General features: G+C 38.5%; 1 protein-coding gene across 1 annotated transcript in view; it reads right to left on the bottom strand.

The window, feature by feature from the left end:
- Nucleotides 1-17483, bottom strand: part of LOC132834812 (protein LYRIC-like) — a 99960-nt gene that overhangs the window by 41751 nt on the left and 40726 nt on the right. The window contains exon 5 of the mRNA XM_060853863.1: nt 2958-3203. Within this exon, the coding sequence (XP_060709846.1) occupies nt 2958-3203 (246 nt within the window). The remainder of the gene's footprint in view (nt 1-2957; nt 3204-17483) is intronic.

Here is a 17483-nt window from a genome sequence, read left to right as displayed (position 1 = left end):
CAACTCCTGCACAAAATTCCAACTGCAGATACTGACAGACTTAAAAGCATTTCAAACGATCCTTCTTGAACATTGCTCAAGAGAAAAATAGAGTAAAACTGTTTTTGTCACTTCTTTTTGTGCGGCAAATAAATCACTGACTTGAACAGGTAAAAAAACAAGTACTTGTGGAAAACAATTGCTGCAGGCATCTTTATCCAGTAATGGTGTGAGGGTGAATCAACAAACAGTTTATATTATAACCCTGCATATTAAATATCCCAAGTCAGGTAAACATTGTCTTGACTGCTTGGCACAGACACTATTTCTCCCCCATGCTGAAGTAGCCATGGGATCTGCGACAAAAGTGTTTAGCAGACTTTTGTTTTACATTAGAACAAACTTTTAGGTTCAGAGCTATCACTGTTAGCAGTTTGCGTAAATGTCTTTTGGCCTATGTCATGAGACATTTTGTTTTAGGACTGTAGTATAGGAACTACTGATTGTTAAGTAAAGAAAAGCACTTGCAATCAAAGAACAAAGAAAATTTACAGCCCAGGAACAGGCCCTTCGGCCCTTCAAGCCTGAGCCGATCCAAATGTACTGTCTAAACCTGTCAGTCAATTCCTAAGCAACTGTACCCCTCTGCTCCCCACCTACTCATGCATCTGTCCAGACGCATCTTAAATTAATCTACCGTGTCTGCCTCTACCACCTCTGCTGGCAATGCGTTCCAAATGCCCACCACCCTCTGTGTGAAGTACTTGAAGCGTGCATCCCCCTTAAACTTTCCACTTCTCACCTTGAAAGCATGACCTCTGGTTACTGAATCCTTCACTCTGGGAAAAAGCTTGTCTCTATCCACCCTGTCTATACCCTTCATGATTTTGTAAACCTCAAACAGGTTTCCCCCCCCCACCCCCGCCATCTTCTTTTTTCTAGTAAAAATAAACCTAACCTACTCAACCTCTCTTCATAGCTAGCACCTTCCATACCAGGCAACATCTTTGTAAACCTTCTCTGCACCCTCTCCAAAGCGTCCACATCCTTTTGGTAATGTGATGACCAGAACTGTACACAATATTCTAAATGCGGCCGAACCAACGTCTTGTACAATTTTATCATGACTTGCCAGCTCTTATACTCAATACCCCATCCAATGAAGGCAAGCATACTATATGCCTTCTTGACCACTCTGTGCAGCAACCTTCAGGATACAATGGACCTACACTCCCAGATCTTTCTGCCCATCAACTTTTCCCAAGGCTCTTGCGTCCATTGTATAATTTGCTCTAGAATTAGTCTTGCCTAAATGCATCACCTCACATTTGTCTGGATTGAAAGCCATCTGCCACTTTTCTGCCCAACTCTCCAGTCTCTATATTCTCAGACAGTCCCTTATGCTTTCTGCTACTCCACCAATCTTTGCTTCATTAATGGAATATGGGTATCACTGATAAGGTCAACATTTGTTGCCCACCCCTAAATGCCCTTTACAAACCACCTTGATGAACTACTTCAGTGCAGATAGTGTGGAAAGGGATTTCCAGTTTTGTGACTCAGTGACAGTGAAGGAGCAGCGATATAATTCGAGATCAGAATGGTGCTTCCATTCTTTTGTTAAGTGGTAGAAGTTGGAAGTTTGGAAGGTACTGTCAAAGGAGGCTTCACAAGTGTCATTGTGTGCAGTGATGGAGGAAGTGAATAAACAGGGTACTGATCAAGTGAACTGCATTGGCCTGCATGATGTTGAACTTTTTGCATGTTGTCAAAGCTGTACTCATCCAGATAAATGGAGAGTATTCCATTACATTACAGACTTGAACATTGTAGATGGTGGACAGTCTGTATTGAATTGGGAGTGAGAGAATTTCAGAATGTATGAGTAGTTAGAAAGTTGCTTGACTTGGCAAAATTTATTGACACCACAGGCACCAAAAGTCCCATTATATGGGTGATCTTATTTTCATAAGGCAGGCGTAAAGCACATAAGAGTTGAAAAATCTTAGAAGGGAGACTAGGCAAGCTTATGTTACCAAAAGGTTATTCTAGATTCATCTCATCAAAGCCATTTAGATGCTGACAGGCACATTTATTTTGAAATGATATAAATTTTACCTTTGTATTTTCATCTTTTGCTTTTTTCATTGTATAACTGTAAAAGAATATACACACCGTACAAGGTTCCCTCTGGTTCTGAGTACAAAAGCTCAAATCTAATATAAATAACTTAGAGGAATGTCTGACATTACCAGGTCAAAACTGTAGCATCTCTTGTTCTTCCCTGTCATGATTTACCAGTTTTGGCAGGTACAACTTCACATCACATTTAACATGGGTTAGGTAAATTCCTTATCAGTGAATGAAATTTTCCTATTTGCAGCTAAAGTGTTTTGTTGAGGGAAATTCATGGTGTCCAGCCTGCTGCGCAGAGGGACTCTTTTCAGACAATCTGCCATTCTTCTCCAAATTATTATGCTACTGGACTCTCAGGCTCCTTGAAGCCAGAGAGGCCGAGGCACATGCTATTGCCCGGACCTTTTGGTTTTCACACGTCTGGCACCATAATTAAAATCCAGCTGCACAGCACTCAGATGCTGCATGCCAGGAACTACAACTCATACTGGTGCTCGAGCCTCGATATTCCTACATGACCAAGAAGGAAAGCTTACTCTCCAATTCACAGAAAGAGACGTAGAGGTGTTAGTGAACAGACAGAGAGGAGGGCAAAGATTTCCACACTCAACACTTCCATGAACAATTTTGTGTTTCATTATGGATAGTTTTCTTTTGCCTGGAATCAAACTAGGGACAATTTGGAGACACCTCAACCTTAATCATTTGAGCTCCTAATCCTGTGTACGAGAAAAATTTTGTCACAACAGTTTCATCCATCTGTCTGAGCTGTTAGTTTAACCTATTGCTTCATTCATTCCTTTGATTTTACTGCATTTGTAAGTAATTCTAAGGATACTGACCTATATTAGCGAAGATGTCCTGCTCAGCAGAATCTGCAGTGTCCCAGTCAATTCCACTATTAGTCAAGTCCTTGGGTGTCATGCTCCAACCTGAGGTAGCCATTGGTTTATCTGAGGGTCCCCAAGCCACAGAGCTTGTTTCTCCTCTCCCTGTGAACTGCCATGTGACAGCTTTGTCAGTGGGCTCATTCCAGCTGGAAACTGTATCAACTAAAGAATCAGACGAAGCATTCCATGCAGTGGTCTCTGGAAAAAAGAGTGAAAAAAAATAACAGTTGGCTAAATATCTTTTGCTATAGCATCTTCAATATTTTACAAGCAATTTCACATTTATTTATAAAACAAATGATCTAGTTAAAAGGGCAGATGTATAATTATGAAAGATATACTGTTTATGCAGTGGAAATCAAAATGTGATTCAATCAACTTTAGGCCAACACTTAAATATTCAATGAACTATTGCAGAGCCACAAACTTTTCCTCTTTGTAGGTAATATTTGACCAATCCTTTTCAGGAAAGTTTCCTGAAAATCCTTTTTCTATGGTAATGTAAGTATTCTCAGAAAAATGCCTGTAAGTATCTTCGAAAAACCTCAAATCTGTTACAAACTTGTGCCTTCGCTCCTCGTCTTACTGGCGACTGAAAATCTCACATTTACCCAAGGGTTTTTCGCATGCTTGCCCTTCTTTGCTCAGAATTTTGAGTAATTGGATGTTATGTTGAGGTTGCACAAAGACGTGATGAGGCCTCTTCTGGAGTATTGTGTCCAATTCTGGTCACCCTGTTATAGGAAGGATAATATTAAGCTGGAGCAGGTTCAGAAAAGATTTAGCAAGAAGTTGCCAGGAATGGAGGATTTGAGTTAAAAGGAGAGGCTGGATTGGCATTTTTCTCTGGAACCTAGGAGTTTGAGGAGTGACCTTACAGATGTTTATAAAATCACGAGGAGTGTAAATAAGGTAATTGACAGGTATCTTTTTCCCTAGGGTGGGTGATTTCAAGACAATGAGGCATATTTTTAAGGAGAGGAGAAAGATTTTAAAAAGACATTGGTGATTGGTTTTTACACACAGAATGGTTTTTGTGTGGAATGAGCTTTGAGAGGCAGTGGCGGACACGGGTACAGTTACAATGCTTAAAAGGCATTTAGATAAATATGTGAATAAAATGGAATAATGTAGGCCAAGCACAGGCAAGTGGGACTAGTTTAGTTTGGGATTATAGTCGGCATGGAACTGGTTGGACTGTAGGATCTGTTTCCATGTCATATGACTCTATAATTGCTCATTTTCTGCTTCATGGCCATTAAGTAAAGGGGTCTTGGATTAATGAGTTTACTGTATAAGGTGATGGATGTACAAAAAGTGTGGATTTTATTGCCAAGATTAGAACAACTAGGACAATGTTATGAGTTTGCAAGCTAACATACAGAATTTTCACCAGATTCTAAAAACATTCTAATGAACGCGTGTGTGTTTTGATGGCGGTTGACTAACCCAGCTGAATATTTTGAGGATGTCAGATCAAGGACAACGATATGTCCTTTTCAAGCACAATTGGGAATGTGCAACAATTAGCCTAACCTAGCCAAGCCAGCAAAACTCAGATCCCATGAAAAGAAACAAAAATGGTGTATATTTACACATGTGGAAGGCATCTGATACATAAGAGTTTTAGTTAATATTAAAAGCATGCAAAACAATGTACATGGATTGATAAGTAGTAGTAGGATTTGGAGAATGGGGATTTAGGAAATGTATGGTGATTTGTAGAAAGTTTTATTTCCATAAATACACACTAGGCCTCAGCTTTATACATATGCAAGACTCCTGTAATCTCAAACCATATATATTCCTTCAACCAGTCACTGATAGTTAGAGATCCAGGTTTTCAGACAGCATTAAACTAGAAGGCCCAGAAAGTTATGAAAGTCACAAAGTGAAATCAATAAATATTTTGCACACAATTCAGGGCAATATACAATTCTTACTCCAAAAGACCCATTGAGACTGAAATTGTCATTGAAACTGATAGACTTCTGTTGCAGAGAAATGCTGATGAGTATGGTGCAAATGTGGATAAATGGATTTGAGATACAGACTACCTAGTGACAATCTTCTGTGTTTTCCCCATACTCTTGCACACTATTTTTATCCAAATAATCATCCAATGCAATTATCCAATCTTGAATGCCTCAATTGCTGCCACCACATTTTCAGACTGTGAATTCCACACATTAAGTACTGACTGAGTGAAAAGTTTTGTTTTCATACCACACTTGCTTTGTTTGCATATCAGTTTAAATCTGATTTGGAGATGCCGGTGTTGGGCTGGGGTGTACAAAGTTAAAAATCATAAAATACCAGGTTATAGTCCAACAGGTGTATTTGGAAGCACTAGCTTTCGGAGCGCCACTCCTTCATCAGGTGGTTGTGGCGCTCTGCAAGCAAGTGCTACCAAATACACCTGTTGGACTATAACCTGGTGTTGTGTGATTTTTAACAGTTTAAATCTATGCTCTTTTGCTCTTGTTCCTTTTTGAATGGAAAAAAACTTCTCCCTACCTACGCTATCCAGCCATTCGTAATTTTGAAACTTCCATGAAATCTCCCCTCAGCTGCCTTCTCTCTAAGGTGAGCAATCCCAACGTCTTCAATCTATTCCCATAACTTACACTTCTCATTCCTGGAACCATTTTTGTAAATCACTTCTTCAACATCTCCAAGGTATTCACATCTTTCCTATAATGTGGATCCCACAACTGTACACAATGTGTCAGTTGAAATCTAACAAGTCTGTTATACAAGTTCAACATCGCTTTCTTGCTCCTATACTCAATTTCCCTGCTAATAAAATCCAAGGACACTGGATGTGTTATTAACTGTACCTGTCCTACCACTCTTAATCGTCTAGTAAAAAGTGAGGTCTGCAGATGCTGGAGATCAGAGCTGAAAATGTGTTGCTGGTTAAAGCACAGCAGGTCAGGCAGCATCCAAGGAACAGGAAATTCAACGTTTCGGGCCACAGCCCTTCCTCAGGATGAAGGGCTCTGGCCCGAAACGTTGAATTTCCTGTTCCTTGGATGCTCCCTGACCTGCTGTGCTTTAACCAGCAACACATTTTCAACCCTTAATCGTCTGTCAACCAGTTTCCTCTGCTCCTGCACCCCTTTTGGAATTGTACCCCCTATTTGATAATGTTCTTCCTATCAAAATGCTTCACATCACACTTATTAAGCGTCATCTGCTTTTGCTTCGACATGTCAAATGTCTGTAAAATTGTCAGATGAAAATTAAGAAAGCAAAATATCACAGACGTAAGAGGCCTGAAATAAAATTGGAAAAGATCAGCAGGTATGTCAGTATCTGTGAAGAGTTATAAAGTCAATATAATTAACTGTCCTTTCTACCAACTTATCAATGTCTTTTTGGAGTTCCTCTGTAAACTGAAATAGCAGAAAAGGCTCACTCCTGATCTTAAGTGAATTGAAAACTGCATGCTTAATTTTACACAATAACAACAGTAAACACTTGGTTGCATTTATTTTGTAGTTGTAGCATCTAACCACACCTCCTGCTAACTGAGATGTACAAAAGTATTTCATGGGTTATAATTCTTCTGTCCCCATTTTCTTGACATCCAGAAACCAAGATAGACTTTAAGTATGTGGGCTGTCTAATGGCACATCTTCAATTCCTTTCTAATCGAGAGATTAGAGGTCAATTGTAACAGTTTATGGTCAATACTGCCATTCGCAACAACTTGCCTGCAGCAACAATTTTGAGCATTAAAAACTGACGGCAAATGATCAGTACCTGGTAAGACTTCCTGTAACACAAAGTAAGATGTCGGTTCTAAGGGTGTGACGTCTTTGACTGCTATTATCAATCATGCAATTACAGTAACTATGGTTTTCTCCTGCAGCTATTCTTATCTCTGCTCAGCCTTCAAATTTACTACTGCGGTCAAAGTTTGCTGTGAAACAAAACTTCATTTCCTCTTGCACTTAGTGAGTTACTAGACCTTCAAACACGATAGCATCAAAAACGTGTTTTCAATTAAAGTTTGTGGAGTGGCGATGGCTGGCCAGTGCATCCTCCGAGGAGAATTCAAGGTCTTGAGAAAAAGATTCAAAATAATATATCAATCCAAAAATGTAATCAGTTTGTATTAATCACAATCACCAGACGTTATGTCAAACAGTAGCATTTTAGTTACACATTAACCCTCCAAACACATGGCATTACATTTATTATTGTGCTATTCTTAGTTCTTTTACAATTAGCCTTTAGGGAATGAGTTTATTCTCTAGTTCCCTTACAACATTACCTTATGAAAGAACTGGCTGAGAAGCACCAAATGTGGCTAAAAGTGACACCCAATTTTACCAGCTTTGGACTGGTCATAGTAGAAAATGTCACAAATACATCATACAATTTAGAACTGCAGAGCATGTGTGTGTACTTTTATACAATCATCCATTATTCAATAGCCAAGGAAGTAAAAGAACTCACAACAACCAAATAACACTCAAAAAGGTCAGAGTCCTGAAACACTGACTCTTATTAACTCTCTTCAGAGGTACTGCCAAACCTGCTGAGTATTTCCAATTTTATTTCAAATATTTTACATATTTAATATTTTCCTTTTTTCATCTTACCATTGTACAGACATTTGGCAGATGTTAAACTAAATAGTAACAAGATATAATTTGAAAGGAAAGGAACAGAGTGTATATGACAAGGAGCTGTGATACTGGGTATAGTTCTCTTCACCTAATCAGATGAAAATTTTACTTAAGAAAAGAAGCAATCAAACTATTAAAATGTTAACGTTTAAGGAATTTGGATTTGTTTTCTTTGCATAGGAAAAGTTATTAAGGAAATGTAATTGGGATTAAAGTTAGGAGATAAAATAAATGTTAAGATTGTTGTTTGACCTTTGCCATGACATGCCCCACTGGAACTACTCAGTATTTCTTCTCTTGGCCTGGAGTGGTTATTTCAGTTAATAGAACTGGCTACCATAACAGTTCATGTTACTAAGCATTTCAGAATATAATCAATAAACAGAATTCAAAGGCAATCTGAAATAGGAAGCGAGCATGGGGCGTCTTCCATCACACTCCTAATTTGTGCCTCATAGATAGTGAACAGCTTTGGGGAGTCAAATGTTGAGTTACTCACCACAGTATTCCTAGTCTCTTACCTGCCGTTAGTCGATGGTGTTTGATCGCCTCATTGACGTCACCTCCCATTACTTTATTGTTGACCGACAGTAGGCTGTTAGATAAATAACTGGCTGGATGGGATTTGTCATGCATTGTGTACAGGACAGATCTTGGCCATTTTCCCCACTGTTAAGTAGATGCCAGTGTTATAGTTACAGTGAGCTTAAAAATGTGTTGCTGGAAAATCACAGCAGGTCAGGCAGCATCAAAGGAGCAGGAGAATCGACGTTTTGGGCATAAGCCCTTCTTCAGGAATCCTGCTCCTATGATGCTGCCTGACCTGCTGTTTTTCCAGCAACACATTTTTAAGCTCTGATCTCCAGCATCTGCAGTCCTCACTTTCTCCTTATAGTTGTACTGGAACAGCGTGACTAGGAAAGCAGCAGGTTCTGGAATACAGGTCTTCAGGGTTATTGTTGGAATGTTGTTCTGAGATTTAAAATAAAATAAGGAAATTTGGACAAACTCAGCAGGTGTAGCAGCACTAGTGGCATGGTGGCTCAGAGGGCGACACAGTGGCTCAGCAGTGCTGCCTCACAGCACCAGGGACCCAAGTTTGATTTCAACCATGAACAACTGTCTATGAGTACGTTGTACAATCTCCCAGTGTTTGTATGGGTTTCCACCGGGTGCTCCAGTTTCCTCCCACAGTCCAAAGATATGTAAGTTAGATGAATTGGTCACACTAAATTGCCCAGTGTTCAGGGGTGCATAGGTGAGGTGCATTACCTAGGGGAAATACAGTGTTACAAAGGATAGGGTCTGGGTTGAATGCGCTTCAGAGCGTCAGTGTGGACTTGTTGGGCCGATGGGGCCTGTTTCCACAATGAGGGGATTCTATGATTCTATGATGTTGAAGATGTTAGTTATGCTGCAGCTAGAGTAGTACATACAGTTGTGCTCATTGTATGACAGGAAAAATATGATTACATCAGATACAGTACAATAAGAAATTTATAAAGATGTTGCCAGGAATGGAGAATTTTAGCAATGAGAAAGGATTTGATAAATTGGGTCATTTATTCACAAACAGAAAAGTTTTAACAGAGATGTAAATGAAGTGTATAAGCTACAATTCAATAGTCTGGATAGACAGTAAGTGTCGACTTCCTTTTCAAGAGAGATCAGTACCATGTGTATTTAAAGCAAATAGTAGTAGACAAACAGCAGGTTGGAAGAACACAGCAAGCCAGGCAGCATCAAGAGGTAGAGAACTCGACGTTTAGGTATTAACCCTTCTTCAGGTATTTCTGAAGCTGCCTGGAAAAGAGTCCTGAAGAAGGATTAATACCCGAAACATTGACTTGTCCACCTCCTGATTCCGCCTGGTTTGCTGTGTTCTTTCAGCCTCCTGTTTGTATACTTTGGATTCCAGCATCTGCAGATTTTTTTTTGCCTCTAAAGCAATTGATAGATGGATTAGTGAGAAGTTGATAAGAATTCTTTTGCACTCAGTAACTGGCAGGAGTTTGAAACTCACTATCTTTCAGACCTGCAATGACAGAAACCTTCAAAACATTCAGAAATACTTGAAAATGCACACATACTATCAAACTGATAAGGCTAAATATCAAGAGTTGGCAGATAGGAACGGAACTTGAGACCATGATTGATATAACTAACGTCACATAACTTTCTTATAACTCACCTATGTCCCAAAATCCCTTAATATCATTATTCCACAAAAGACCAGCTCAGTTATAAAATTAACAGCATGCCTACCAGTGCAGAGGAATATACATCAGTAGGCCATTCAGCCCCTCAAGCTTGCTCCAACATTCAATAAGATCATGGCTGATCTGTGACCTAACTCCATCTATTAGCCTTTGGCCCCCTATCTCTTAATACCTTTGCTTAACAAAATAAAATCGATCTCAGGTTTAAAAATTAGTAACTGATCCAACTTGCATTGCCATTTGCAGAAGATATCTGGCAGCAACCAGTTTACACAGAAGCCATGAGGTCAACTTCCTTCACTATGCGCACTACCGATTTTCACAACTTCAAACAACTATTAGAAAGGACCATTACTTAAAGCAAAGGACAAAACAAAAATCATACAATATCTGGTATCTTTGACTGGGTTGGTTCAGGTAGAGACCAAGACCCTCCTGCTGTTGAAGTTGTGTTCAGCTATGCAAGGTAAAGAACAAGCACACAAGGTAAACATTTTCATCGAGGAACATTACTGGAGATTTCAAGGATATCCCGTTCATACCATCAGATAGTGAATGGTGTATAACAGGAGAGGGACCTCAAGTGGAAGGAAATGTAATTTCGTTTACTGTCAAGTTTATTATAGCTTGCACAATTTGTCTACACAAGGATGAGCCTGTGCAATGATACAGTTCATCGGCTGATGACAGGACTTAGGTATAAAACGGCACATAAATACAACATGATTCAGCACAGGCCAGTGCTTTGTGTCACAAATAAACAATCCTATTTCCAATGCAGAAAGGAGTTTAAAATCAAAATAATATAACTAAAAATAAGATACTGTAGATAGAATATAATGCCCCTAATACTCCATAACTTACCAGGTGTTTCATATGACAATTCTCCCCCAAATTGTTGATAAAATGGAGCACAAGTTGCAACACATTCTTGGATTCCCTGGAATTTCTGCCTTTACTCCTGCTTCATTATGCCATTAAGTGGCTTCCTGTCCCAAACCCCAACAAGTAACCCCTCGCCCACACCAAAATCAGTTGTTTTCTGTTCAGGGCAGAATCACGACCCAAATATGAACCTGTCTCCAGAGTCCCACTTCCTCAGCCAAAATACAGCCTTAATGTCAAGATGAAGACCTAACGTAATCCATCATTTTTCAGCACAGTAAAATCAAAATGCTGCAGATGCTGAAAATCTGAAGCAAAAAAGTGGTGGAGAAACTCAGCAGCACTGTTCAGAACAGTCATATGAGACTTGAAATGTCACCTCTGTTTCTCTCTCCACATGAGCTACCAGACCTGCTGAATTTCCCCAGCACTTTGTTTATATTTCAGTCCACAAATTGGCACTGTCAAAATCACGCCCTTTACTCTACAGCTTATCTGTGTTGAAGGGTTCCTCTGTAAAGACTTACAGTCATTGATAAAAAGCCTTTACGGTGATAGATATGATCCACTGACACAGTGCAGGCAGAATGTCATTGATCAGCAGTAACTTCATTAACAATTTTATTCATTAAGACAAATCATAAGCTAAGAAGCCAAGTGGTTTAGTTTTATCACTTTAATCAACTGGGTTGTATAAAAGTCAGTGTGGAAAGTCAATAGAACTCTGAGATTACTTTGAGTTATATTCAGTGGGACAGTTTTATTCCAAAATGTATTAGAGAGGAGAGATCAATATTATTCCCAGAAGTATTCACCCTGACAGTGAATAAGGGCATTATCTGCATGTGCTTGCAATAGAGAAATATAATAGAACATTCTGCAGGTAAGCAACATGTGAAAGAGTAAAGCAGAATAGCATCTTGGTGCAAGAGCTGGGCTGAAGTGATAAGTATTAACTGTAGATGAAGAATAATCTCAGCTGAAAGGCTAACTTGTCTTTCTTGTTCAGATACTGACTGATTGCTGGGCCTCACCTTTACTCCCCTTGATTAAGATTCCTACTATTAATTTTTATATTTTAAAGGTTTTGCCCTGACATATAGATAAGCTAGTGCTAGCTATTAATGTATTTTTTGCAGCTATTTTATACTACTCCAGTACTTGACAAAACATGCTAACTCCCAGCTCCATACTACAGTTTACATCAAATCGTTAGCCTCTAGATGCAACTGTTTGTGGAACTGTGCATACACTGCACGTGTTAGCCTAGAGGATTCTATTTCAATCAGTTTCAATTCAGATCAGTATACAGGACATGACAACTGTAGCTATTTATTACAGCATCATCAGTCCACTCACTCACAGTTATAAGATTTCAAGTCTAGTCTAATACAACAGCTCCGAAATAGCTGAATAATTCTACAAAATATTTGGAACAATGTATTTCTTAGGCTTGCCTTAGTTTATCTAAATATTTTTATTATTTCTACCAATTTAGTGGCTTAACTGACTCTCACATTAAATTATATGCAGGCCCTCGCAATCAAATTCCCAACCATTACTTTCTAACTAGGGTTTTCCTAGTTAGAAAGACATTTAATACAGTCCAATTTGCTTTTTTGCTGAGAAGTTATACTTTAGTAACACAAAAAATATACTTAGTTATGGGAAAAGAATGTTCCATTTTACATCTGATTGGCGCTGTACTAATTATAGTATCCGTGTCCAACAAGGTTATTTCAGGCAGATAGATGTTACCAAAACTCCAAGGCTGAACTCTAGCTCTCTTAACACCCTCACTTTGCCATCAGAAGCATATTTTATTGTGAAATCAGTGTCCTGCATTTGCTGAATTTGTACTTATATACCTTTTAAAGTAGAGGAACATCCCAGAGTACTTAAGCAAGTCAGAGGGAGGTGCTGACATAACAATAATATCACTGGAATAAAATCCAGAGGAAAGAGTAATGCATCTGGGACCTAGAAACTTGGAATTTAAATAAAATCTGGAATTGAAAGCTAATCTCAGAATCAGGGTCACCTTTTTGAAGTTGGGGGTGTACTGTATCTTTAAGGGAACTGAACTTTCTGGCTAGCACAAAATGTTCTGAACAAGGTAACAATGTAACATTTGGTCAAAACAACTAAGAGTTGTGTTGCCAGGATGCAAAAACAAATTTGAATTTCGACAATCAGTTTAATTTATACCCCATATTATCAAAATCAAAACTAATTTGAAAAAATAATGTTTTGGCAACAGTAAACCAATGAAATGATCTGATGTTTAGGACAGTTACCCAGAGTGGCAAAGAGTAGTGAGCACCAATAACTAGAGAGACTGCTTACAGAAAGATTTGCTCTATTAAAGGTACCTTTATCTAACAATGACCTGTGAAGCAGAATCCCTAAGAAGAAAAGAAGATAGAGGAAAATCTACAGAGGACACTCGTCAAAGCTGACTGGTTTTGAAACGTGACATTTTTTTTGTAAATCGTAATTGGGATCTATATCGGACCAGTATCGTAGAGGAGAAAGTAAAAGATAGGTTTAGAGAAAGGAGTTGTAAATAGTTGTTAGTTAATTATTCTCTGTTTGACTTTTAAAAAGTTGTTAATTTTACATTAAATAGTGATTTTTGGGATAGTTCTTTGCCTCTCAAATTCTAACAGATCACAGAACAGGGTGAATCTTTTCTGTGTTAGCAGAGGGGTTTATGTCGTATTGCAACAGTTTGGTGGCTCATCTGGGATCTGAACAGTTTGGGTCTCAGATTCAGGATTTGAACAGGTTTAGACAGATCCAGTCCGAGATTTGAATAGATTTGGGGTATGAAAAAGCCCAGTAGATTTAAACACTTGCAGTTTAGTATCCTAGATCTTTAAATAAAATGTAGGTGAGACAACTTGTTTATTTTCAGTGATTTGTGGTTGGTTAAATTAAGAGTGAGAGAAATGGCTCTTAAAATTGCTAACGAGATTCTGGGATTTGAAGATGATTCTCAAGTTTGCCAAAACTGTTTAAAAGGAAAGAAAAAGGCCATATTTTTAGAATTAACAAAGAAGTTAGATTTGGGTTTAATCAAGGGCAAATACAGCTGAAATTGTAAGGGAATTACTCAAACACTTAACGGTGTCAGAGAAATAGACAAGTACAGTAGAGGTAGAAAAACTTAAATTACAATTGAGGAAAATGGAGTTAGAAGATAAACAAAGGGAGAGAGAAGAAGAGAAGGGGGGGAAAGACAGAGAAGGTTCTTAGCTGAGCAAAAAGAGAGAATTTTAACTTGAGAAGTTGCAACTTAGTCAGCAAAGTCAAGATAACAGGATGGAGATTAAAAGAGAAAGTAGTGATATATACAAATATGTTAAAACTCTTCCACATTTTGATAAGAAAGATGCTGAAGCCTTCTTTATTTCATTTGAAAAATTGGCTAGGCAGACGGAATGGTCTGAGGATTTATGGGTAATGCTAATTCCGACTAAACTGGTAGGCAGAGCCAGTGAGGTATTTGCCACAGTCAGATGAGGGGTCAAGAGATTATGAAGAGGTTAAACAGGCTATTTTAAGTGCTTATGAATTGGTACCAGAAGTGTATAGACAACGCTTCAGAAACATAAAGGAGGAATCAGGTCAGATTTATTTTGAGCTTGAAAGAATTAACATAGTCATTTTGATAGATGGATGCATGCTTTAAAGATAGTTAGGATCTTTGAGGCTCTTAGAAAGATTATCCTGCTGGAGGAGTTTAAAAACTCACTTCCAGAGATGCTAAGAATTTACGTGGAGGAACAGAAAGTTCAGGAAGTGAAAAGGTCAGCAGAATTAGCAGATGAATACATACTCATGGATAAGACAAGTTTCCAGCCAGAATTTCATCCTGTGAGGAATAAAAGTTGGGAAAGGGGAGATCCTACATTACGAAACAAAAAGTAGAGGTCACTGGTAAGAGTTTACCACAGGTAAAATAAAAAGCCCAAGAGGGTGGAAAGGAGGTGAAAGGCCTCAGGAGTTTCCACTGTGGTAAAGTGGGACACTCAAAGTCACAGTGCTAGTTGTTAAAGAAAGGCACTGTGAGAAAAGATGTGGCAAAACAAGCTAAGCCAGTGACATTAGTGAATGTAGTAAAGGAAATCCCAAGAAGAGCCAAGGAACTGCAGGAGGGTGCATAGCCAAGGCAGGGCTGGGTAAGGAGTTAGTACTTGATCTCAATAAAAAAATTCACCTGAGTAAAGTTTACTCAGAAAGAACAGGTGGAGCAGGACAAATAGTTCTAATTTTGACGTGGAGGTGCTGGTGTTGGACTGGGGTGTACAAAGGTAAAAATCACATCACCAAGTTATAGTCCAACAGGTTTATTTGGAAGCACTAGCTTTTGGAATGCTATTCCTTCATCAGGTGGTTGTGGAGTATAAGATCGGAGGACCCAGAATTTATAGCAAAAGTTTAGTGTGATGCAACTAAAACCAACATTCCCATCCTAAAAGATGAGACACTTAAACAATCCAGGTCTTTTTCAATATATAATTTCAGTTACATCACACTGTAAACTTTTGCTCTTGCAGCAGCAAGACAAGATGATAAAAAATATATCTGTGAAAGAGTACTCCGAAAAAGAGGCTGAGAATATTCCCGAGGGTTATTATCTGAAAGATAGAATCCTAAGATTGAAATGGAGACTACAGCAGGTTAGTGCAGAGGAGAAATGGGCCGAAGTGTACCAGACAAAGTTGTTTATTTTTACTTTAAATAGTGACTTTTGGGATAATTCTTTGCCTCTCGAATTTTAACAGATTACAGCATGGGGTGAACCTTTTCTGCGTTGCTGGTTTAAATTAGCAGAGGGGTTTACCCTGTGTCATGACAGATACGAAACTACCGCAAAATCCTATCTGGTTCATCAAATTCCCTTTAGAGAAGGAAATCTGCCTTCTGTACTTGATCTGCTCCTTACCTACATGTGATACAGATTCAAGCAGCGTGGTTCATCCTTAACTCCGCTCTGCAATAAACTACAATAGACTGCAATAGTCAGATGGTAGGCAATTACAGATGGGAAACAAATGCTGGCTTGGTCAAGTACACCCAACTCCCATCAAAGAACAAAATAAAATGAGTTAAGGACAAAGAATTTTAGGAAGGACCTTTAAAAGGCACTTGCAGGTAGAGTATGTAGCTCGGAAACGTGAATGGCTATACAAATGATTGAAGGAAAGGGACTGCACAATCACACTGATCGAGGGAAATAGACTTGTTGATAATGTATTGTCAATTCGTTAGTTAACAGGGAATTTAGGCTGTATGAAGTTGCAGACATAGTAAACAGCAAAACAATGAAGGGATTCTAAAACATACATATAAATTTAATACTTAAGTGATGAAGGACTCAAACCAATGGAATTCACAGTCAATGTGAGCAAGTGAGATTTATCTTCAGGTGAAGGTCCAGTGTTAAAAGCTAAAGTTGGCAATCTGTGATCAAGAATATGTGGGATTGGAAGCTTGGATTGTTATCCAACATATTGAGCCTGACATTGTGATTTTCGGAGGGATAAAGAATTACTGGCAATGGTACCAGTACCTCGTATCAGTATAACAACCTAACTCTATAGCCACACATCCTGACTTGGAAATGTATTTTCATTCATTCAGTCTCTGGGTCAAAATCCTGGAAGTCCCTCCCTCACAGCATTGGGGGTGTAATTAAACCAAATGAACTGCAGCAGTTCAAGATTGCAGCTCATCACTATGTTTTCAAGGGCAATTATGGATGGATAATAAATGCTGGGCCAGTCAATGATGCCCCCATGCTGTTTGTGAATCAAAGGCGGCTTAGACCAGATATATGGTCCCTCAACCTTACTCTGTCATTCTAATGACTGGCTGACTTTCTAGCTCAACTCTACTTTCCCATTCACTCCATATATTCTTCAATTTCCTGAGAGATCAAAACTATCTATCCCAACCTTAAAAATACTCAATGATGAAGAATTCACAAACTCTAAAAAAGATACAGAGTTTGAGGTGAAGTGGGGTTGAAAATAATCCTTTCATCTTTCCATTTTTAGCTGGAGCGAAATGAAATTCCTCAATATGCACCTTGCAAATTCATATATTATTAAAGATGCGTGGGGGAGGAGTGAACTGATATTGCAGCATTAATTTGGATTTAGAAGCTGCAGAAATAGTAAAAGTAATGTTCAAAGGAAAGGTTACAGGAGCAGGTTAAATACTATTAAGAGATTGAATTTCAGTATGGGTTTCTTCATTATCCACTGTAAATTCAGCAGATCTATTGACCTGATGATACAGCATAACCACCATTCTGCTGAAGAATGACTGGAAAAACCCCAATGTACTCAATAGAACATGTACAAAATAATTAGATTAGCAATTATCAGCCTTACAAAACCAACTCTGCCATAAATAATTTGATCTCAACTAAAGATCTAATACATTTAAAAAGATTACTGTTATGTTAGTCAAATATACAGATTTAAAAATATAGAAGTTGAAACAGTCTGAAGAAAATTTTTAGGAATATTCAGAATATTCTCAAAACGTAATGGTTTTGTGGTTGTTTCAATGTGAACGGGTTGAAATGTAAACCAGTACTAGCTCCTCGGCTTAACTGGTAAAAATATTTAAATGAGCAGTTTACTGCCATAAGGCATTCGACAAGGTGCTGCACAAAAGGCTACTGCATAAGATAAAGATGCATAGTGTTACGGGTAATG

The sequence above is a fragment of the Hemiscyllium ocellatum genome, chromosome 3 (assembly GCF_020745735.1).
Source record: "Hemiscyllium ocellatum isolate sHemOce1 chromosome 3, sHemOce1.pat.X.cur, whole genome shotgun sequence".
NCBI classification, from domain to species: Eukaryota; Metazoa; Chordata; class Chondrichthyes; order Orectolobiformes; family Hemiscylliidae; genus Hemiscyllium; species Hemiscyllium ocellatum.
Note: the sequence above shows the minus strand (reverse complement) of the source record. Positions and strands in the feature narration are given on the sequence as shown.